Source organism: Hevea brasiliensis, chromosome 11 (assembly GCF_030052815.1).
Source record: "Hevea brasiliensis isolate MT/VB/25A 57/8 chromosome 11, ASM3005281v1, whole genome shotgun sequence".
NCBI lineage: Eukaryota > Viridiplantae > Streptophyta > Magnoliopsida > Malpighiales > Euphorbiaceae > Hevea > Hevea brasiliensis.
Genome location: NC_079503.1, coordinates 58,793,046 through 58,817,481, shown reverse-complemented (window position 1 = coordinate 58,817,481; position 24,436 = coordinate 58,793,046). Strand labels below are relative to the sequence as shown.

The 24,436-nt window shown below is 33.4% G+C and overlaps 1 protein-coding gene across 5 annotated transcripts; it reads right to left on the bottom strand.

Annotated features, from left to right (window-relative positions):
- Window positions 1-886: 886 nt before the first annotated feature.
- LOC110635429 (uncharacterized) lies at window positions 887-16,875 on the bottom strand. Of its 5 annotated transcripts, none has more exons than XM_021784754.2 (18): window positions 16,363-16,867; window positions 16,150-16,224; window positions 15,749-15,854; window positions 12,350-12,395; window positions 12,110-12,267; window positions 11,765-11,882; window positions 11,559-11,641; window positions 10,794-10,853; window positions 10,329-10,583; window positions 9,615-9,711; window positions 9,318-9,368; window positions 9,078-9,158; window positions 8,242-8,313; window positions 7,337-7,399; window positions 7,066-7,218; window positions 1,742-1,799; window positions 1,600-1,652; window positions 887-1,505 (listed from the first exon to the last, which is right to left on the bottom strand). In XM_021784754.2, exons 3-18 carry the CDS (start codon window positions 15,847-15,849, stop codon window positions 1,428-1,430), a joined length of 1,527 nt encoding a protein of 508 aa, XP_021640446.2. In that variant the 5' UTR covers window positions 15,850-15,854; window positions 16,150-16,224; window positions 16,363-16,867; the 3' UTR covers window positions 887-1,427. The 5 variants fall into 5 exon arrangements, with proteins under 5 accessions (XP_021640446.2, XP_021640447.2, XP_021640445.2 ...); XM_021784755.2 differs by having other exon boundaries at window positions 16,511-16,867; XM_021784753.2 differs by having other exon boundaries at window positions 16,150-16,866.
- Window positions 16,876-24,436: the final 7,561 nt, after the last annotated feature.

Sequence of the window (24,436 nt, the reverse complement as noted above, 5' to 3'; positions counted from 1 at the left end):
ACATATGGTTATTAAATTATATTAGTTGACTTCACCAAATACATAAATTAATTTTTAAAGCAATATATTATTAATTGTTATTTTTAACCTATTACACTAATAAATTTTTATATTTAATCTATTGCTTTAATTTCATAATTTCAAATTTTATCAATAAAAAATAATTAAACATATTATTTAATATATCTTCTTTTTTCACTTTATAATAAATTAAATTTAATAATTTCTTCAATTATTCAATATTAAATTAAAGTTCTAGCAATTGCATATAATAACAATATCAAAGGAAAAATTTTAACAATTGTCCCTGAACTTATCTAATTGTACCATTACAGTTTTTCAATCTAAAAATATAACATAAAATTCCATTAACTTTTAAATTTTGCATAGTAAAATTCCTCTAACCTCTGATTACCATTTTTTCAGTTAGACGATAACCTAGACAATTTCAGCATAAAACTTAATCAATATTTCTCCTCTCTCAAGCCATGTGTAAATTAAATCATTTTTCTCTTTATAGACAGAATAATTTTTCATGCACAGATAAAATAATTTTACACTTTACGTAAAAGATGAGAGAAATATTAACTAAGTGCCATGCAAAAACTATTCACATCACTTTCTAATTAAAAAAATCAATAATTAAAAGCTAGAGGAATTTTTCTGTTTAAAATTTGAAAATTTAAGAAATTTTATGTTACATTTTAATGTTAAAGGACTATAATATTACAACTATATAAATTCAGGGACAATTATTAAAATTTATCCCAATACTAAACATGCCTTAGAAAAGTAGAAGCAGCATCAAAGAGCCATTTTATTTGCCAAGAATCTTATTTCAAAATTATCTTTCAAACTAGTTAACAATTGATAATTAAAGACATCATTTCAACATAATTTCGATTTATTCAAATATGAAAGCATCATAAAAAAAAATATGTAAATCCCTCCGTTAATCAAAGGAAAATAAATGAATTCCATTTAAAAAATTACATTTCCATTTTTAATTCTGAAGTAAACCAAACCATGGCCGTAATTCCAAAGGAACTGTTTGTTTGTTCAACTTCCAGGTGACCTGAGTTGAACAGAGATGTGAACTTCACACAGCTCTTCCCTAAAGCTGATACAACGTCCTTTCAACCTGTTAGTTCACCAGCATTGCTACGTTCCTTCTCACAGACTTGGTGCAGTTAATGCATGTGTGAACTTTCACGTCACCATCTTATATGTAGGTTTTATTTTTTGATTATATATATATAATATTCTCTTCCTGATTGTAAACTCCACTAATATTCCCATATGATCTTTAGATTGACAATAAGGTAACCTCCTCCTCAATATATGTTGCAAACAGTACAAATATCGAATAAGTATCGGCTTCTGAAGCTTCAAAAGCAACAGTTTGAAGTATGAGCAGAACCACAAATTTAGTTAATTTCAGTAAATGCCCTTGGATGGAACATGTTGCATAATGCTTCTACCGCTAAATCAACCCGCACTTGCTTCTGCAACAAGTTTTGTTAAGCACTTATAATTATAGGAACAACTTGTATAAGGAAATTTAGCAAGTTGGGTATATATTATCATATTTTCTTTTACCTTTCCTTGGAAACTAATTATTAATGACCCATTTCTGCATTTGCGATAAACCCCTTCACATTGCAAAAGGAACATCAGAATGAGAAGAGAATGGGAGACATGATATTCCAAAATGAGTTGCACTAATTTTAGTGAAACTTACCAATATTAATATCTGGAAATTCAAGACAAAGTTTTGATAGAGGTTGAGCAATTTCTACCTGCATTTCATTGAACAAGAAGGTTATTGCAAACAACAGAATACAATATCACGTCTATCTACATCAACATTCCACTATCTTAAAACAATTGTTATGGAAAGTCAATCACTATATTATTTCTTTGTATATTCTGTATTCTGTATTCCTATTTAGGATTTCTTATTTAGGATTTCTTCCTAATTAGTAGAACACAATTATAGGAATCAATTGTATATATATACCCATGTACAGATTTATTGAAATCAAGGAGAATCATCTCTTTCTACATGGTATCAGAGCAGGTCATCAATCTAGGGTGACTAGTTGTTCTCACCAACCAGCTCAGGAGAAGACCTTGGCCGCCGACCGGCCGTTTCGACCCCGATCAACATTGCCGGCGTCGCCTCAACCCCCTCATTCCACCACTGTGTGCGACTTCTGAGGTTTGGCTCTCAAATCCTATTTTGGTATTTGCTTAATTTATGATTTTGGGTTATTTTGCTACTATAAGCACTTTGGATTAGCGTTTCGGTTAGTTTTCTGTCTCAACAAATGGCAGACAATAAGAATGTTATTTTTGATGTGATTCCGGTGATGACTAAGATCACGGAACACAAACTTAATGGTTCGAATTACCTGGAGTGGAGTAAGACTGTTAGAGTCTATTTGCGTAGCATTGATAAGGATGATCACCTTACTAAAGATCTACCCACTGATGATACACGACAAACTTGGCTAAGGGAGAATACTCGGTTGTTTTTTGCAGCTTCGGAACTCGATTCATAGTGAGGTAATTAGTTTAATTAATCACTGTGAATTTGTTAAGGAATTAATAAATTACTTAGATTTTATGTATTCTGGTAAAGAGAATATATCCCGTATTTATGATGTTTGTAAGGCATTCTACCGTGCTGAGAAAGAGGATAAGTCTCTCATAGCTTATTTTATAGATTTTAAACGGGTATATGAGGAACTTAATGTATTGTTGCCTTTTAGTCCTGATGTGAAAGTTCAGCAGGCCCAACGGGAGCAATTGGCTGTTATGAGTTTTCTTGCAGGCCTTCCTTCAGAGCATGAGACTGCTAAATCTTAGATTCTATCCAGTTCTGAGATTTCCTCTTTGCATAAAACATTCACACGGGTCCTTTGTACAGAGAGTACCCAATCTTCACAGCCTGCCAGTAGTGCTCTTATTAGCCATAATCCAAATGGACAACAAGGTAATAGAAGAGGAAGTAAAGAAGGAATTACAGGCAACAGAAGTAATCAGCATAATAGAGAGGCTAGTTCTAATCAGGACTCAAGAGGAGTCATTTGTTATTATTGCCATGAGCCTGGCCATACAAAATATAATTGTCCGCAACTTCAGAGGAAAAATCAGCGATCACAGATGGCAAATATAGCAGCAAAGAACTCTACAGTATCTTCCTCTGAAAAAACTATTTCGTATCTGCAGAGAATTTTGCACAATTTTCCCAGTATCAGGCATCTCTAAAGCCTACCAGTTCCCCTATCACTGTGATCGCTGAGTCAGGTAAATCCACTACATGCCTTGTGTCTTCCTCATCCAAATGGGTTTTTGATTCTGGTGCGACAGATCACATGATAGTCTTCTATCTGCTTTTCAGTCTAATCTCACTTCCTCTACTGTTACTTTAGCTGATGGTTCTACTTCTTGTGTCATGGGTTCTGGAACTACGAACCCGACTTCGTCAATTTCTTTGTCTTCTGTTGTGTCTATCGAAATTCTCTTTTAATCTACTTTCTGTTAGTAAACTTACTCGTACCTTAAATTGTTCTGTTTCCTTTTTTCCTGACCAGTGTTTGTTTCAGGATCTTACGACGAAGCAGATTATTAGTAAATGACGCGAGTCAGGTGATCTCTACATTCTGGAAAATCATATACCGCGGTCGCTTGTTTGCTCCAGTACCTTAACACCTCTTGAAGCTCATTGTAGATTGGGTCATCCTTCTTTGTCTACCATGAAGAAGCTGTGTCCTCATTTTCAGTCTTTATCAGTACTAAAATGTGAGTCGTGTCAGTTTGCAAAACATCATCCTTTGCCTTCTGTGTCTAGAGTCAATAAACGGGGTTCATCCCCTTTTGAGTTGGTTCATTCTGATGTTTGGGGTCCTTGTTTTGTTACTTCTAAAACTGGATTTCGTTATTTTGTTACTTTTGTTGATGATTACTCACGTGTTACCTGATTATATTTAATGAAGAATCGTTCTGAGTTGTTTTCTATCTTTTGTGCTTTTTGTAATGAAATCAATGTCTAGTCCTCTCCCACAGCCTGTTCCTTCTATCTCTAGACCTACTCGACCTCCCGTTATTCATGTTTATTCCAGGAGATTGGAAATTCCGGACTCAGATCCTCCACCAGCTACTTCGTTGGGAGATCCTGTACCTCATACTGATCATGATTCTGATCTAGACTTACCCATTGCTCTTCGTAAAGGTAAACGTTCATGTACTTACCCTATCTCTTCTTTTGTTTCTTATAATCAATTGTCTTCTTGTTCTTGGTGTTTTGTTACTTCTTTAGACTCTGTTCCTATCCTTAATACTGTTGGTGAGGTACTGTCTCATCCTGGCTAGTGTGATGCTATGAAAGAGGAAATGGAGGCTTTAGATGCTAATGGTACATGGCAACTATTGCCTTTGCCCACTGGTAAGAAAGCTATTGGTTGCAAATGAATATTTACAGTAAAGGTAAATCCTGATGGTTCTGTGGCTAGGTTAAAAGCATGCCTTGTAGCAAAAGGATATGCTTAGACATATGGGGTTGATTACTCTAACACTTTTTCTCCTATAGCTAAGCTTACTTCTATTCGCTTGTTTATCTCTTTAGCAGCTACATATGATTGGCCCCTGCATCAATTGGATATCAAGAATGCTTTCCTTCATGGTGATCTTCAGGAGGAGGTGTATATGGAGCAACCACCTGGGTTTGTTGCTCAGGGGGAGTTGGGTAAAGTTTGTAGGCTTCGGAAGTCTCTTTATGGCTTGAAACAAAGTCCTAGGGCATGGTTTGGAAGATTCAGTGAAGCAGTACAGGAATTTGGTATGCAAAAGAGTAAGTGTGATCACTCAGTATTTTATAGGTAGTCTATGTGGATGACATTGTCATCACTGGGAGTGACTCTACAGGTATTTCATCTCTTAATACCTTCCTCCAAACCCAGTTTCAGACCAAAGACTTGGGATTGTTAAAGTATTTCTTGGGTATCGAAGTTATGAGAAGTAAGAAGGGTATTTTCTTCTCTCAAAGAAAATATGTCCTCGATCTATTGACAGAGACAGGAAAATCAGGAGCTAAGCCTTGTAGTGCACCAATGACTCCAACTTTACAACTGTTAGCAGGGGATAGTGAGTTGTTTGAAGATCTAGAGAGATACAGGAGATTGGTAGGAAAATTGAACTACCTTACAGTCACTCGTCCTGACATTGCTTATGTCGTCAGTGTGGTAAGTCAGTTTATGTCTTCCCCAACTGTTGCTCATTGGGAAGCCTTGGAACAAATCTTGTGTTATCTGAAGGGCGCTCCAAGAAGAGGTTTGCTATATGGTAATCATGGGCATTTGAATGTTGAATGTTTTTCAGATGCCGACTGGACTGGATCTAAGGTTGACAGGAGGTCAACTACTAGATATTGCGTTTTTGTTGGAGGAAATTTGGTGTCTTGGAGAAGCAAGAAGCAGAGTGTAGTTTCTCGATCTAGTGCTGAATCCGAATACAGAGCCATGGCACAATCAGTATATGAGGTAATGTGGATACTTCAATTACTAAATGAGACAGGTTTTAAGACCTCCTTGCCTGCGAAATTGTGGTGTAATAATCAAGCTGCTCTCCATATTGCTTCTAATCCGGTGTTTCATGAGTGGACCAAATATATTGAGATTGATTGTCCCTTTATTCGTGAAAAGATTCAACAACAGATCATCTCAACAGGACACATCAAAACTGGAGAGCAGTTAGGAGATATTTTCACAAAAGCTCTGAATGGAGCTAGGATTGACTACATTTGTAACAAGTTGGGCATGATTAACATCTATGCTCCAACTTGAGGGGGAGTGTTATGGAAAGTCAATCACTATATTATTTCCCTGTATATTCTGTATTCTGTATTCCTATTTAGGATTTCTTCCTAATTAGTAGAACACAATTATAGGAATCAATTGTATATATATACCCATGTACAGATTAATTGAAATCAAGGAAAATCATCTCTTTCCACAACAATGCTGACTAACAAAATTACAAGAACTCTAGTTTATTTGATAAAAAAGCACTTCTTATTTGATATGCTTGCTTATGCAAATCAACCTGGAAAAAACATATGACAATCATTGAAAAGGAGTTGCCAAGAAATGAAAAGTTGAGCTATCCTACAGAGATTTACTTTAGAAGTAAGATGAGTTTCTTCAAAATATGCAATCTTCAGGCAAGCAAGCAAGCCTTGCAAGAGTCCTAAAGAATTAAGATCTATTTGTGGGGAACAATTTTCTGTTTTCCATTAAGTTTTCATTGTTTATGGAAAACAAGGGAAAACAAAGAAAACCTATTAAAAGAAAACAATTTTCTAATCCAAGAAAATAAAAAATAAAAAAATTATTCATACATTTCATAATTAAAAAATAAATAATTGTAAAATATATTTAAAAATTATTTTATTTTTAATTTTTTAAATGTCTTATTCAATTAATTTTATAATAATATGATTAATTTTTTTATCATTGTAAAAAAATATTTTTCTAAAAAATTATTCAATTTTAAATATAAAAAATTTATAGTATAATTTTAGTTATAAAAAACAACTTAAAATTGTTTTTTCAAATCTTAGTTAATTTGAAAAATGGAAAATTGGTTTTCCAATTCTTCATTTGGAATATTGGCACATGTGAACACGAAAATCTATGTTGCAATTTTCTTAGAAAACTTTTTCAGAAAACTACTTCAATTTTCTACAAGTAAACAGGCCCTTAACTTCTACATTAATATTTTTATTTAGATATTATGCATGAAACTTGCCAAAAAGGCTACGCATAACTAATCTAACTCTAGTTGAGCATCATATTTACTTGTGAATGACAAAAAATTTCAATGTAACTAACTAATCTAAGTCAGTCAAATGACAGCTGCAGCAATAAGCAGAACATATTATTATCACTATCCACAAACAAATACTTGCAAATGATGAATATTCAACATGCACAATGCAACAATGCATGTCATAGTTCATGAGCCTAAACTGAGAAGTATGAAATAGAAAATTATAATACATACATCTAAAAGATTGGTTGTTAAGCGTTTTGATACAAATGGTTCCATCATTGGAAACAGGCCGTAAGATTTTGTTAATTCTGTCAAACACTTCCATTCCTTGTCCAGCTCAGCAACATTGGTTGCCACAAGAATGATTACATTCTGGCACTTAATCTACAAAGAGCATCACTTGACAGTAATTCAAACTAGAACCTCATAAATTACAGTCAGTCCATTGCTTAAGAGAAAAAAGAACCATCATAAATATTATAACTTAGCTCCAAACACATACCATGGGAACTGGCAGCTTTTCATGATGCAATAATTCAGTGATTCCTTCGGGTAACAAAGCCATCTGAAGAGAGGAAGGCCAAGGATGAAATTAATGAAGTTAGATGAACTGTACTGCGAAGTATATTGTCGAAATACACAGATTGGCTTGCATATTTTAGTGCACATTTCAGGGGAAAAAAAATGAAAGATGACAAACGGCAACAATCAACAGTAGAAAAGGAAGGGGAAACTATGTCCATAAAACCTAACCACAGAAACAGAAATGATCAAACTTCTATGAAATTGTACCCAAAAAAAGAAAAAAAAAATTCTATGAAACCAAATAACCTAATCGGTGTCTTGAACAAAGTTGCAAGATATATGTCTTGCAAAAGCCATCTTTTAATTTTCTTCAACAGAAGCTTCTGTCAATATTAGCAATGTTCTTAAAGCATGCAATATCCATTCCATTAGCATATTGCCATTCTCCTCCTCTCCGCGCCCCAAACTCCCCCCACCAAAAAAAAAACGGAGAGAGAGAGCGAGAGAGAGAGAGAAAGAGAGAGGATGTTAATGGTAGTGATCCAGGGAGAAAGAAACTAAAGAAGCCTATATTTATTAACTTAGCTTTCCTTCTTAGCTTTGTATTTCTTTTTCAATCAAGACACCAATATCTAGATAATGATGCCATCTGTGTATTGGTTTGATTTTCAAATAGAGTAGCAAACATCTGACCTTTTGTTGCATTAACCTAAGAAATTATCTGCCCAAAGAGTAAACTTCGACTCTACAATGATAAACGTATTGTGATTCCCGTCCTTCAATGTAAATCCATGCATGTCTTTTTACAACATATAATATGAACTACTTTGTTTTTCTTTCTACTAGAAGCAAAGTATCAAAATAATCTAGATATCAAATTACCTCATTACGATCACCAGTGCACTGATTGCCAATAAGATGCCTAAGATATTCTTCAAATTCTTCATCAGGAGCCTACATCAAAAACAATCGAGATTTAGTTATTGATACAGGATTATAACATCATATTAATAAGCATTTGCAACCAAGAAGTTAAAAAGCTGAATGGCACCGCTTGTCCCTTTCTTTTAATGCCAGCTATTGTCACTTTTTTAACCAATGATATGTAAAGACAATTCCAGAAACTAGGACACTGTTATGGATCAGGTTGAAGGCCCAGAAGAAAAGAGACTCCAGGACAGCCCAGAAGAATTAGAAGAAGGGAAGTGAGGCCAACCAACCAACAGCCAGAGGAACAGCTAAAGATAACTATAGAGGAAGTACAATCTGTTGGTTAAAGAGGACTAACTTCAGTTTGCTAGAGAAGATAAAAGATAGAGATAAAGTTTGTTGGGAAAGGGAAATATAGAAGACCATAAACATAGAAGCGAATGAGGAGTGAGGGTCTGCTGTGCATTTTGAATTCTTGCATATTTATGCCTGGGAAAGTAGATACTTTGGTCCATTTGTGTCGTTTTCTTATTCTGAACTTTGATATTTTTCCTTTATTTGTTCTTGTTGTTCTTGAGTGAATTGCCTAGTATTTTGTTCTCATTCAAGAAGAAATAAAATAATTCTTCCCTTTCTTTTTCATTTGAAATCTGTACAAATACCTAACTCTATCAGACACATTTAGTGAAGCAGTAAATGAGACCGTATAAAGATATGTACTTAACCTGTGAACACAGATTTAGGAAGAAGAGGAAAGAAAAAGGTTCACTTTAAATGATAACACATACCAGGCGAACCCCAAATGCCTTTGCAACACCTGCTAAGGTAACATCAGATTGCAATGGACCTACTCCACCATATATAAATACCTACAAGCATCAATATAAAGAGTAATAACTTTGTTACAATGTCTTACTCTCAAAAAAAACTCCTTTGTTACAATGTCTTACTCTCAAAAAAAAAATCCTTTGTTACAATGTCGGACATAACCTCATTACATTAAAAAGTAATAAAATAGAATCATTTACCATATCATTGGTAGATTTATGTCGCTCAACCTCTTCAGCCATGGAATCTATCTGGTGTGAACAAAATGTGAAGCAGTGGTTTTTTAAAATGAGGACAATAAGCAAATGTTAGGGCTCTAAATAAATTCATCTAGTTATAAAGAAACATGAAGCTCATCATTATATTCATTGTCCTGCATAAAATATGAATTCAGCTCTATCCTGTACATTCAGAATACAAACATTTACACCACTTAATTCTGTCAAGACTCAAGACTAACAATACCTACAAGATGATTTTCATAGATAACAACTCACATCATTCTGGACAATAGCAATTTGTGATACTGACCAACCAATTGAATGGAGCTTTCTACACAATGAAGTACCCAACTGATCCTCAACAGTGCCGAACCTGAGCTATGGAACAGATAAGACATAAAAACTTAACCAATAACAGCAAGTAGCAGAAATTAAAAAAAAATTAAAAAAAATAAAAGCATAATAATTAATAAAGCTAAACTGGAGCGTTTGGGAAAATTTAAATAATTTACATAATCTAAATTCTCAGGGTTTTCAGATTTTCCCAATTGAAAGGTTGTGAATTGTGATATCAAACATTTCATATTAAGACAATGAGAACCCTTTCTTTTGTCCCCATCTATAAGTTAACATCAAACATTTGTAACTCACAAAACTCATTTGAAATGCTACACTCTCAGGGGAAAAAAAAAACATCAAATAATTTTGGAATAGTTATTGAGCATTGGAGCTAATGCAAATTTGACTCTATATAATCATATAATCAGCCAAAAATTAACAAAATAATGAAAAAACCGCATATAAAAAAAGACATGAAAAAGAAGGGCCGTACTAGAGAACAAGATATTTCAACAATTGAACAAAATTATACATCCACCTCACCAATTGCATAAATTACTTATCTTCAAACCCAATAACTTCAGAAGAATGCAAAAGCTAACTCAGAAGAATAGAAAATATGAAAGAGAACCAATTAAAAAAGGAACTTACAGAATCTCATCCCCCACAGCAATCACTGAGGCTACAAGCATGCCATTTTTATGTGGGTCCACACTATCTGGGCTATCACCGAAAACAGGAAAATGCCCAGGAATCGAAAGAGACAACTTTTTTACCCTTCCTGCTCTTTCTAATCTTCCATCAGCAAGCAAATATGCAGGTTTAAATTTTTTGTTACAACTGGAGTCATTAATACACAGCAGTGAATTTGGTACTGTGTCATGTACGCTCCCTATTGAAGTGTATCTGTGAAGAATAACCATAAGAATATTATATAAAATATCAACAAAGAAGTTTAAAAACCATTTAGTGTTTAAGTGGCCATATATTATATATTTGCATAAAAGAGCAAACCAGTAAAATCAAGAAGCACGGCCTGCACCTATGAAAGCCGCAAATGTTCAAAATCTAGAACAATAAGTCTTTAACATTTCAAAGCCACAGAAGAAGAATTACCCTTGATCATAAAGCTTACAGTACTCAACTTTGCAGGTCAGAATAAAGGCCCAAACATCTCTACAAAAATGAACAAGTCAGAACCCCAAATTTGCCCTTCTTCAATACATAGCAAAATTCAATCAACATGAGAGTTGTTAGAAAGTAAAACATATATAGGCCAAACCAGCTGAAATTATCAATCTTAGCATGACACTTGGTGGCATATAGAGGCGTTCTGGATTCATCAAACAAATACTTAATTCACGAATGACCACAAATTAAAGATGTGGACTAATAACAGGCATAAAATTTAAAACTAACAGGAATTTGGAAGAAGTCTGCATTGACCAAAAAAAAAAAAGAGGGCCATTGTTTTTTCAGATGTTAAGAGAAAATTTAAAAGCAAAAAGAAAGTATAATAATGTTGTACTTATAGTATATCAAGAATAATGAGAGGAAATCAGCCCAAAATTTTAACACTTGCACAGAGAGCCTTCCTCCTGCCTCCTGTATTTTAAATAATATTTAGCAATCCATGCAAAAATAGTGTGACTACCAAGTCCATGATAATAGAAGCTAAAACAAAAGGTCATATTATGTTAATACATTTACTCGGAGTTCAGTTATCATTAGCAAAAGTTAAAAACCAAGAATCAACGTTTATTTCCAGAATTTTATCCAAAATCCTAAGGAAGTTCATGTTGGTAAATTCACCAAAAATAACAAATAAGGAGAAGAAAAAAAAGAAGGCATCACAAGATAACTTATGGTGCATGACTAGACCTATAAGACCAATCCAAGATGGGATTCACTCTCATAAAAGGTGGCCACCCAGGTGAACTAGGGGAGAACTGTTCTTGGCCTAACTGCAAAGATAAAGCACTTTGTTATAATACAGTCTCAAACATGAAGCTCTCTTCCATAAAAAAGGAACTTAGTGATATTATACAACCAAGGCATCCCTCATCAAGAAAGAGAATGAAACATACCGCAGTAGGGTCACCAATTCGAACACCAAGGAAAATAGCTTTGATAGGATTAGCCTTTAGAAGATTTTCCAATCCAGATTTGAAATCTGAGCTAATGCTATCCAGTTGCAAACCATAGCTGTTAATATAAAGTAATTCAACTCTCAAAAACAAATGAAGAATGAATGAAGTCAATAAAAAACTAGATGATTCACTGTCCAACGAATATGCTAAAAACAGTTCACATGGTCTGGCAGAATTTTTATTACACTTAAATAACTCATTACTTGTGTAGTTTCTGTAGAAAAGAAATGGAATTTAAAAAAATATATATATAAAAAAAAAAAGAGAGAGAGAGCTTTTCACCTCGAGGCTGTATCATAGGTAAATGAACTGATTTCAGGGAAGGCGGAACTACTTTCAAAATATATTGTGCGAATTGGAAAACTAGTCAGATCCCTATCAGAACAGCTTTGTCCCCCTTTATGCAAAAAATAGCCAGCCCTAAGCAGGTGCAGCAAAACCTACAAATCCAAGTTTAATCTCACCATCAATGAGACAAGATAATAGTAGGAGTAGTCAAGAAAATGTAGAAGAAAAACCGACTGTTGAATCCTTCCCTCCATTGAAGCTGAAGGCAAGCTCTTCAATTCTGTAAGGAAAACAATTTCAATTATCAGAAGTGGAAAAATGACAACCATGGAACTATGGCACTTCATAGAACATATGCAGGCACAAGAATTTGCTTATATAGGAAACTGTGAATGTATGTCAAGTAGAAGTATCTCCTTGCTAGCAAAAGCAACAATATGCCAGGATTATTTACATGCAGTTGCACAGGTTAATATTGCCTTCAAACGATAAAGTAAAATAAAAATGAATAATTGGAAGCTTCAAAAGCAAAGATGATCTGATGATTTTAAAACCTCCCTATCCCATTGGACATCACATTTACAATATTCCCAAGTTTTTAGGCAACCTCGAAGATTTCCACATTCTAAACTCTTTCAACAGTTTCCTTTATAACATCTATCATCTAGGGCAGGTAACCAAACTGTGCGCCCCAAATTCCAAATTGTTGGGCTCAGGAAGATTGAAACCAAAACCAAACTAGTCATATTGGTATTCAGTTTTTACGTTTAGATGAAATCAAGGCTTTTTTTTTTTTATTTAGAGTAATCTAATTTATTATTTTAAATTTAACTCCAAATATTGTCAACTGAGTCTGAATAGAGACTTTCAACACTTTCATTAATAATAATAATAATAATAATAATAATAATAATAATAATAATAATAAGGGCAAAGTACACTTTAGTGCCCTATACTTTAGCCATTTTAACATTGAAGACATGTACTTTGTTTTGTTGTAATTAAGGATAGGAACTTTGACTCCATTTGTACCACAAGGACAAATTGGCAATGATGTTAAATGACACCAACATGACATGCTAATGTAGCGCCATGTACAACGCAGCACTGACGTGGCATGCCAATGAGACACCCATATATGACGTGGAGCCATGTATGATGTGGTGTTGATGTCAATGCCACGTTAGCAATTTTTATGCCACATTCATTTTATCAGCTAAGTGCAGAAAGGTAAAAGTACATGTCCTAAATTGCCCAAAAAAAAAAAGTTCAAGCTTTAAATGCTAAAAATGCAAAAATTTTTAAAGAACATAAAAAATATGGAGATAGAAAGAGATAATGAAAGAAGAATGGGGGAGAGAGAGAGAGAGAGAGAGAGAGAGGGAGGGGAGAGAGAGGGAGACATAGTGAAAGAAAAAGGAAGAGGAAGAGATGAAGGGAGAGGCATGGGATCCCTTTATCTCTTCCTCTTCCTCTTTCTTTCACTATGTCTCCCTCTCTCTCTCTCTCTCTCTCTCTCTCCGTTTTCCTATTTGTCTCTCTCTCTCCGCCATTTTTCTCTCTCTTTCCTTATATTTTCATGTACGTTTAAAAATGCAAAAGTTTCAAACAATAAGAGAGAGAGAGAGAGAGAGAGAGAGAGAGAGAGAGAGAGAGAGAGAGAAAGAAAGGGAGAGATATGGAGAGAGAGGGAGACATAGTGAGAAAGAGGGAGAAGAAGAGATAAAGAGAGAGGTATGGGAGAGTCACTTTATCTCTATCTCTCCCCATGTCTTTCATTCTCTCTCTCTCTCTCTCTCTCTCTCTCTCTCTCTCTCTCCCATTCCTCTTTCATTATCTCTCCCTCTCTCCTTATTTTTTTTCATACACTTTCAAAATTTTTATCCTTTTAGCATTTAGAGCTTTAACTTTATTTTTTTTCTTTTTTCTTTTTTACAATCAGGACATATAATTCTACCTTCTCTGCACTTAGGTGACAAAATGAAACATAGCATAAAAATTGCTAACATGGCATTGACGTCAATATGCCACATCAGCACCACATCATACATGACGTCACGTCACCATGCCACATCATACACGGGTGCCACATCAGTATGTCACTCAGTGCCACATCATGCATAGCACCACATTAGCATTCCACGTTAACATCGTTAGCAATTTGTTCTTACAATGCAAACGGAGCCAAAATTCCTATCCTTAATTACAACAAAACAAAGTGCATGTCCTCAATGCTAAAAAGGTTAAAGTACAGGATATTTAAGTGTATTTTTCCTTAATAATAATAATAATAATTGTTATTATTATAATTAGCATTTGCTCAAAATATAATTAATAAATCCAAAAAGGCCTTCAATGAAATAGTGAAATAAAAATGGGATCAAGCTTTAAATAAATACTTTTATTACATTTTAAGAGAGTGCAAATAAAGAAATTAGAAAAATATTAAATAATTATATTTTGACAAGTATTACGCAATAAATCTACTAAGATTTTATACAATACTTACAGACAGAAAATGAATTCGCATGTAGGAATATTTTCCAATGCATTTTCCCCCCAACAAACACAACAACTAAATCTTAATTCTAAACTAATTGAGATTGGTTATATGGATCCTTTTTAGCCATTCAACTTTGTTTAGAGAAATTCTGCACCAATATTAAAAAATTATAAAATACTTTCATACTACTTCCCTCCACGTCATTTTAGGTCTCCTTAATTTATCACATTTCCATAGTAGAACATTTACCACATGGTGTTTACAAACCCTTTCTCATTGGTGATGTACACCAACACAAGGAAAAAAAAAATTAAAATTTAACAATCTTAAAGGAGAATGCAACAATCCACACAAGTATTGACAAGAAATGCGTCAAAATCAACGTTCACTAGATCCAAAAGAGAACAATTAAAATACCTTCATGAAAATATGATTCCATTTTTCACAATGTACTTAATAGGAAAATACAAACAAGGAATCATACCGCAAATATGACACTCTTCTTCACTAAATATTATTATAGATGAATGTAACCATTTCCATACATAGACAATTTTCTTGATGAAATTAACAAGAAAGATAATTTCAGCATACAAAATATCCAAAATCACGCTAAAAGTGCCAAATCCACAAATTCTACCATGTCATTCATGTTCATCTAATTCTGGAAGGTAAAAGGGAACCAAACTAGTTTTTAGAAAATTTGAAGTCAACAAAAATTTTCATTACGAAAGATTATACAAAAAAAAAAAAAAAAAAAAAAAAAAAAAAAGAGCCTTGAAACAGCAGATATTTGTCATGCATTAATTTCATTGCATAGTTGCCAGCAAAAGGCGCACAGAAATAAAGAAACCTTAATTTCTCATTATTAGAATTTTCCTTCTACTCAATTCAACCTAATACAAATACTTGTCTCAGCTTCAACAATGTTTTCATTTTCACCTTGGTAAAGCCCAAAGAACATAAATTCCATGTTTTATCTTTCCTTTCCAAATAATCTTTGCTATCAAAAGGAGATTATCCTTACATTTCATAAATTAAAAACCAAGAATATGAACCACAAACAAATCACACTATGATAAAATACAAAAAATCAACCACAGCCCTGAAGAAGATAAAGAAGAACTCACGAGTATAAAGCAAGAGCTCTTTGAATAACATAGATGGCATTATTATACTTCGTTTTGAGCCTTCTATCATCACTTTCTTTGATTGCTTTGTCGATTTCCATGTAACCTAGCACACATAAAGATCAAAATTTTAAACCAAGCAAATGGGGGTTAATTAATCAAAGGAAATCAAGGTCTTCTGCAAAAACTAATCGTATAAGCTTCTTCAAATTGAATTTCAAGAAAATATTATCAAGAGTTTCTCAATTTTGATAGACACTATCATTTTTATCATTAGAAATTACATTAAATTCTACCAAAAAAAATACATTATATTAAAGCTTACTCCAATTGAAACAGTAAAGCAGTTCAACCAAACAAACAACAGCCAATTAAAAAAAAAAGGGCTTGTTATAGAATACCTGAAATTCGGTAAGCCTAAGCTATTGTTATTGAGAGGTAGAAGAAGATGATGATCTAGCTGAATCCTGGAAATACTGAGGCATGTGCAGTTCATGTGCAACCATTGGTCATGCAGAAAGAAAAAAGGAATCAGTAATTGAAGAGTTAGCCATTGTCGCAATCAGGGATCATGGACCTGTGATGATTATGATGTTGGGTTTAGGGTTCTTCACTGTTAGAAGCTATAAGAGAGGAGCAGAAGGTAGAAACAAGAGGTTGACTTCCAGGTTCCGGCCGCCCATTTGGATGGCAGTGACCAGATTGCCGGGGTTGCACGTGGCACAGGTCCACTTAGATTGCTCAAAATCAGAGAAAACTCACCATAGAAGACTGAATGCGAAGAAGTTAAGAGGAAAATACGAAGATTTTGCAGCAAAAGACTTCAAAGAAATAAGGCAAAAATCAGAGGCGATATTGGGATTTGACTGAGGTAGTGGCAGTGACAGTTGTCAGGTGATCCCTCCGGCGAGGTAAAAAGAAGAATGGTACAGTGTCACTGATCAGTGGGGTGGGGGGTGCCGTGGTGAACAGGTGTTTATCTCGATGATTTTGGTGGCGTCGTAGAAAGATAGAACGAGGATGGGAGATGAGTGGAGGAACATGCGAGTCGAAGACATTTATATAGTTCCATCTGACGATTACAATGGGAAGCCTAAAGTGGGTGGTTGAGATTGATATATAATTATTGTTTTGAAATTATTCTTAGGGCTAAGAAAAAGGACATTAGAAAAAAGGCATTTTCAGTTTTATCCATTTTAATTTCAGGGTATGTAGTTTTGCATAGTAATATCAAAAGAAAGTACAATATCACTAGAGGTGGGCTAATAGGGTACTATGGTAAATAGGTGGTTATCTAATGATTTTAGTGGCGTCCTAGAAAGAACTATATAAGTGGAGGAGCACGTGGATAAAAAATAGGGGTGAATACTATTTAATTTGATTAATTTTTAAAATTTTTAGTTATTTTGATTTGATTTTGATGTAAAAAATTCAGTTAAATCAAACCAAACCGAATATTATATAAAACTCAAGTTTTAACCTTAACCTAACCACATCCATTATATAAGCTAACTATTCTTCTGCACCGTCCATTTCCCCATCCCATTTTGGCCATTTTTCCTCTGCCATTTCTTCTTTCCTTCTTCTTCCATCTTTGCAACTTACAAGTTAGGCTTAGCCAGTGATTGGCCATGGTGACTTTGCCTTGCCCAACATAGCAAGCTTGCCTATCAAATTCTTCTTTTTATTCTTCAAATACATAGTGATAACCCTCGACCTTCAATTGCCTCAAATTCTATTCTTCATCTCATTTTGTTGCATGTTGCCAATTACCTCGACTGCCATTAAAGTTGAAGCTACTAAAGTTGTTGTTTGCTTTGTTTACCAAGTATGCTTGATAGATTCAAGGATTTTTATTTGTTTTAATTTGGGGATTTTATTCCTATTTGGTTTAATCTGTTTTATTTTTTTCATTTGTTTTGATTTCATTTAATCTCTTTAGTATTTTCATTGAAACATAAATGATGTTGATTTTTTAGTTTGATTTATCTTGAAAACACCATTTGTATGAAGAAGGATTCTCTGTAATTTTTTGGTTAAATTGATTGAGATTATTTGATGGCTTTTTGGTTAAATTGATTAATTATGCAAAGTAGAGATCGTTGCTGGTGATGAAAAGGAGAGCGATTTTGAGCTTGGGGTGGTTAGAGGAGTAAAACCGATTGAATTAAACTGAACCAAATTGAATTAGTGCAGTTCAGTTCCCTTGCTTGTTCGGTTCAGTTCAGTTTATAGAAACAAGGATTTTGGTTAATTCGGTTTTGGCAGTTTGATTCAGTTCGGTTCGGTTTGAACCGAATGCTCACCCCCTAGTTAAAGACATTTATATAGTTTAATCTGACGATTACAATTGGAAGCCTAAAATGGATTGTCGAGATTGATATATGATTATTGTTTGAAATTATTTTTAGGGTTAAAAAAAGAAGAAATTACAAAAAAAATACTTTGTAATTCTACTCATTTTCATTTCAAGGTTTATGGTTCACTTTGTAATAAAGTGGTACCCTGAGGTTTCGCACAGTTAGCAAATGATGACTTTCCATCTTCTCTTCATCAAAAGGTGCTAACGTGAAATAGAAAACTACTGACGGGGTACAAAAAGCTGCTGGCATGAACAAAAATTTGCTTACTTGGAATTAAAAAAAAAAGTGAAAATTATAAAAAAAAATACCATATAGTTTCGCTCATTTTTACTTCAGGTAAGTGATTTATTTTGTAATTAAAGTGGTACCATGAGATTTTGCACTATTAGCAAACCAAGTGAATTATTTAACTCTAAAAAATAGCCGAAATCTAAGATATTTCACTTTCAAAATATCATGAAAAAGTTTATGCATTTTCTTCTCTTTGAAAAACTCAATTTGCCAGTTTTATTATTTTTTAATTGCTAAGTCTCTAGGCCTGAAGAATCTAGCACGGTGTCCAGAAGTGATAAGGAGTTTGGGAGGCAGCTTCTGCCATGAACTCCTATGCAGATGGAAATCATGCCCAAAGTGAAGAGAGGTATTAGCCACCTCATAGAAGGGAGGAATAGGTTGCTAGCTAGTATAGAGCATTGATTTAATCTAGCCGCTCCAACGGTAAAATTGTTACTCCTACCCAAATTCTACTATACTAATTTAGTAAGTCACCTGAAAGTTTATGCCATATCATCAATCCTTAATAGTGATTCTGAAAGTAAAGGTGCAAACTTCAAGTTCAGAAAATCTGCTAATAATGATTTCAAAAGTTAGGGTCTTCATGGAAAACTCCACATTAGCATATTCACTTTCGGAATCACAAATTCCTAAAGTATATTTGGCTCTTTCTTGCATGAAATATCTTAGTGGTGTATGAATTATTTTTCCTCTTCTATTTATTATTATTAAAAGTAATTTAAAATATTATTTTAATGCCATATCAGTAAAATTAATAGCATTTGATAAAATGTTGTGGTTTGCTAACAGAGAGTTACCATAGTGTACCACTTTGTCACAAAGTAAACCTCAGGCTCTAAAGTGAAAAATGAGTGAAACCACAAAGTACTTTGTTATAATTTTCCCATTATTTTCTACTCCACGTTAGTAGCTTTCTCTTCCATTTCAGTTGCTTTCTCTTCCATATCAACACCTTTTGATAAAGAGAAGATAAAAAGTGCGAAACCTCAAGGTGCCACTTTGTCACAAAATGAACTACAGATCATGAAGTGAAATGGGTGAAACCATATGGTACCTTTTTGTAATTTCCCCTAAAATTAAAACTTGTGTTTACTTTAGATACAATTTGGCTAGCTAACAACTTAAATGCATGTTTACCAGATAGTGAGTGTATCAAATCAATTGAGGAAATCAGCTACATTGAACACAGTTTCGTCTTAATAACAATTGAATTAGAATGAAAATTGTGTTGATTGCTTGGAAACTGATTATGGAGCTCGAAAATAGAAGTGCAACAGCTTGAAAATTAAAGAGAACTTGAGTTGAAATTGACAATAAAGTGAAGGACAAAAGATTACTAAAGTTTGGTTTGTTGATTGATTAGTTGAGTGGGGGTTTGTGACATTGCAAGCCATCAGCTATTCATAATTCTTCTTGCAACCACTTAAAAGTCTTTACAAAAACTACTTTCCACGTTCAATGTGCTAAGAAAGTTATTGCCCACATTCTTTTAACTTCTTTAAATTTTCTTCTCATAGTTGACTTCCCATTATTAGTTAGCCTAACTTAATTAAATTAGTAAAATAAAACTTATTAATTAATTTTAATAAAAAATTAATTTAATTAATTGTGGCTTTAAAATAATTAATAATCTAACAAAATTATTTTTAGTGTAAACAATTACTCCCACACATGGATTGGCTAATTAGGCCATTCCAATGTGGAATTTTAATTTTTGACTTAATTCTTCAACACCTACCTCACTTATTCTTTGTAAAATTTGACTTCAAAATTAACTCTTCTACCTTGTCTTCTAAAATTTGAATTTTAAAACAATTCCTTTCTTTAAGTCCACTCCAAATTCTAGGCCTTTGCTGGGAGGAAGTTTTTAAAGTTATAAAAGGTTTTGTGTCACACCTTATCCCTACATAAGGCATGACATGATCCCGTAATATATCCAATAAATTATCGAACTTCACATACCGATAATCCATTAAATATATTATAAGGGATTTTAAACAATTTCCATAGATTTCAAAGTGTAGAGAAATGATAAATAACTGTTAAAAAGCTTTTAAATGGAGTTTATATTATAACTATAATTTTGATCTTTTCGAAATTTCAAAAATTTTTACAAAAATTTTAGCAAAGTTCCATCTAAAAATTAAGAAAACAGTTCTTCAAAACCTGTTAAAAACACTCCCAATATACATCTTAACCACAACTACAATAAATTCAACACAACTCAATCTCATCAACACAAATCAAAGATAGCAATTCATTAATTGAAAAATTAAAAAAGAAACTTAAACATTTCATTAATCGAAATAACAGGTTTACGTTACAAGAATTTGCACTTGTCACACCCTATCCTTACATAAGGCATGACATGATCGCGTAATATATCCAATGAATTACCAAACTTTGCCTACCGGTGGTCTATTAAATATATTACAAGGAATTTTGTACAATTTCAATTTCTTTCAAGGTGAAAAGAGAAGATAATTATCATTAAAGAACTTTTATTTGGGGTTTATATCATAACAATAAATTTTAACCTTTTCGAAATTTCTAGAATTTTTACAGAAATTTTAACAGAGTTTCGTTTGTAAATGGAGAAAACAATTCTTCAAAACCTGTGAAAAACACTCCCAATATACATTTAAACCACAACTCCATTTACAACTCATCATAATCCATTCTCAATCAATACAATTTCAAGCAATTCATTATAAAAAAAAATTCAAAAGAAACTCAAGGATTTCATTAATAAGAAATAACTGGCTTACATTATAAATATTTACACTGGTTAAAATAAAATTCTAAAATTTTTTTATACAATTGCTCAAGTCCAGTATGTACATACACACAGATACATATACATTAAAGAAATATTTACAAGGTTATTTTTTATATACCCGGTAATGTCTCTAAAATAATGATTACTTCACGTCACCAGCAGCCTACTTTGCTGCTTTATCTGTCTCTTTACCTACGACAGCAATAAGAAGCTATCACTGAGCCAAAGACTCAGTAGTGCACAACTTTAAGGAAATAATAATTTACACAATCAATAAATCATAATTTCTCAAACTAAATCAATTGAATTATTAACACATAGAAAATCATGCTTTATTTCTATAGCCAAAAAATTCCTTAAATAAATTAAATTTCATTCCACAAATCATAAAACAAAATTTTGAAAAGTCACACAGTTTGATCATGACACAAATATCCAATTTTTTCCAATAACCAAAGGCTAATGGGGAATGCAAAGGCTAACTAGCACAAATATATGAGTACTCATTCAACTCGTCCTCAACTAGCACACACCTCAATACTTCAGTTAGAGAGAGAATATAAATCTAATTCATCTCACTAGGCAAGCTAGTAAGGAATTCAAACATGTAGTCATGACACTGTGGTTTCAAACCATTTCAATAATTTTCCAAGGATAAAAAAATTCATCAATTCATATTCTTATTTTGTGACACCCCTCACCCATCTACAGTGTAGCCGAGCAAGGCATGTCACACTCGGTGCCGGAGCACCCTATTTTATCTCATTTATTATTATCCATTCTTGATTTATTTATTTATAATTATTAAGTAAAATCTATGAAATTTATCTTATTTAAATCATTTATTGAAATTATAAATTAATTTGAGATTCCGAAAATTTTATAGATAATCCGGCAGAGTACTGGCTAAAAATGGAGAAAACAGTTCTTTGGAACCTGTGAAAAACACTTCCAATACATTTCTCATCATTCTCAAACTCCATTTATATCAACATAACCTCAATATTCTCAACCATTTCTTAAAACTTCTTCTATTTGACATTCATTCATTTCACATGATAATCATGTTCAAATCATAAATAAATACTAAATTTTCATTTATAAACACAAATTACAAATATTTGTATTAATACCAAAATATATTACATGAGTCTCAATTTATACATGAAAAAATAAAAGTTTAATTATAAAGTACAAGCAGTACAAAATACTAAAATGAGACCTAGTGTTCTACCAATGCACTGTAGTCTGTGAGGTGACACGGACACTATACAGAACTGTTCCCTAACATGAATTTAAAGAAAAAAAATAAAGAGATTGGACACTAACCTTGTTGGAGCTACTCCCAAGCTTGTCAAAACCTTTCTTTTTCCTCTTCTTTTTGCTGCCTAGTGGTGATTTAAGGTGTGAGGATCAAATTTAGTGAAGAGAGTAGGTGATGCTATGGTAGAAAATCAAGGTTTGATAAGCTCATGAAAGAGCATCAATGGTGGTTTCTCTCTCTAGGGAATTTCGGCCAAGAAGAAAAATGAGGAAGATGAGAATTTTGTGTATTTATCTCCAATTTTATCTCTTAAATAAATTTGTTAAATGGTGATTGGTGGAAGGAATTTAATTGCATCATGCTTACACATGCATGATGTCATTATTAAACTTTTTAATTTCATTTTCTTTTCCTTCCTTTTCTACTCATTTTTAATAAATTTTCTATCAATATTTATTTATATTTTATGTCATAATAATTATTTACTTAACTGGACAAGTCGGTCAAAAATCATCTCTGAAGATGAAATGACCAAAATGCTCTCCGTTTGGCTTATTGAGCCAAAATTGTCTGTACCGATCGAAAATTTTTTCTAAGCCTTTTCTTAGCATTCTAATGCCATAGAAACCTCAATGACTCTTCTTTGGAGTCCCAAAAATTATTTCATGAATTTTCCCATGGGTTTAGGGCTTGTAGCTGTGAGGACCGTAACTTCCCACTGGATTACCCATCGCTAGGGCACCGGCTCATTTAACTTGGTTGTATTTTATTTCTAAAATTTTTCCTACATTTTTCTTGTTAATATTTGAGTTAATTATGGCTTCTCACTTTAGTCTAAATATTTTTTCAGATGTTCTAGCTGTCCGAACCGACACCGGTCACTGAAACAGTAGAATGTAAGAAATTGCTACAGTGAGGATGTTATAACTCTTCCCCTCTAATTTAAATTTCATCCTCGAAATTTATCTGATGCAAACAGTTGAGGGAACTGTTGCTTCATCGTCTCTTCACTTTCCTAGGTTGCCTCCTCGGTGTTGTGGTGCCTTTAAAGCACTTTCTCCAGTGGAATCTGTTTGTTCCTCAACTCCTTCACTTCCCGAGCCAGGATCTGTATGGGTTCTTCTTCATATGTCAAGTCCGGTTGTACTTCAATTTCTTCCATGGAAATGACATGCGAAGGATTTGAGCGGTATCTTCTTAGCATAGATATGTGGAACACATTGTGGATCTTGTCCAGCTTTGGTGGTAAAGCTAGCCTATAGGCCACTGGACCCACACGTTCAATGACTTCATATGGGCTAATGAACCAAGGGCTTAACTTACCTTTTCTTCCAAACCTCAGTACTTTCTTCCATGGTGACACCTTGAGGAACACCTTGTCATCAACTGCATATTCTATTTCTTTTCTCTTCAGGTCAGCATAGGATTTCTGTCTGTCAGAGGCAACCTTCAGATTGGCTTTGATTAATTTTACTTTCTCCTCAGTCTGTTTCACTAGGTTTGGCCCTACTAGTTTATCTTCGCCCAATTCAGTACAACACACTAGAGTTCTACATTTCCTCCCATACAATGCTTCATACGGGGCCATTTGGATGCTAGCTTGGTAGCTATTATTGTATGTAAATTCTGTCAGTGGAAGGTATCTATCCCAACTTTTCTCAAACTCAATGACATAATTCCTCAGCATATCTTCAAGGGCCTAACTATATTTCATGTTATTATTATCATTTCAGTTCAATATTTATATTAATTTAATTGGTTTTAATATTTACCTAGATTACTCTTTCTGATTGCCCATCCGTCTGAGGATAAAAAGCTGTGCTAAAGTGGAGTTGTGTACCCAAGGAGTCATGCAATTTCTTCCAAAATTTCGATGTAAACCTTAGGTCTCGATCAGATATGATGGAAAGTGGAATTCCATGCAGTCTAACTATCTCTTTGATATATAATTCTACTAACTTCTCCAGTGAGTAGTTAGTCCTAACTGG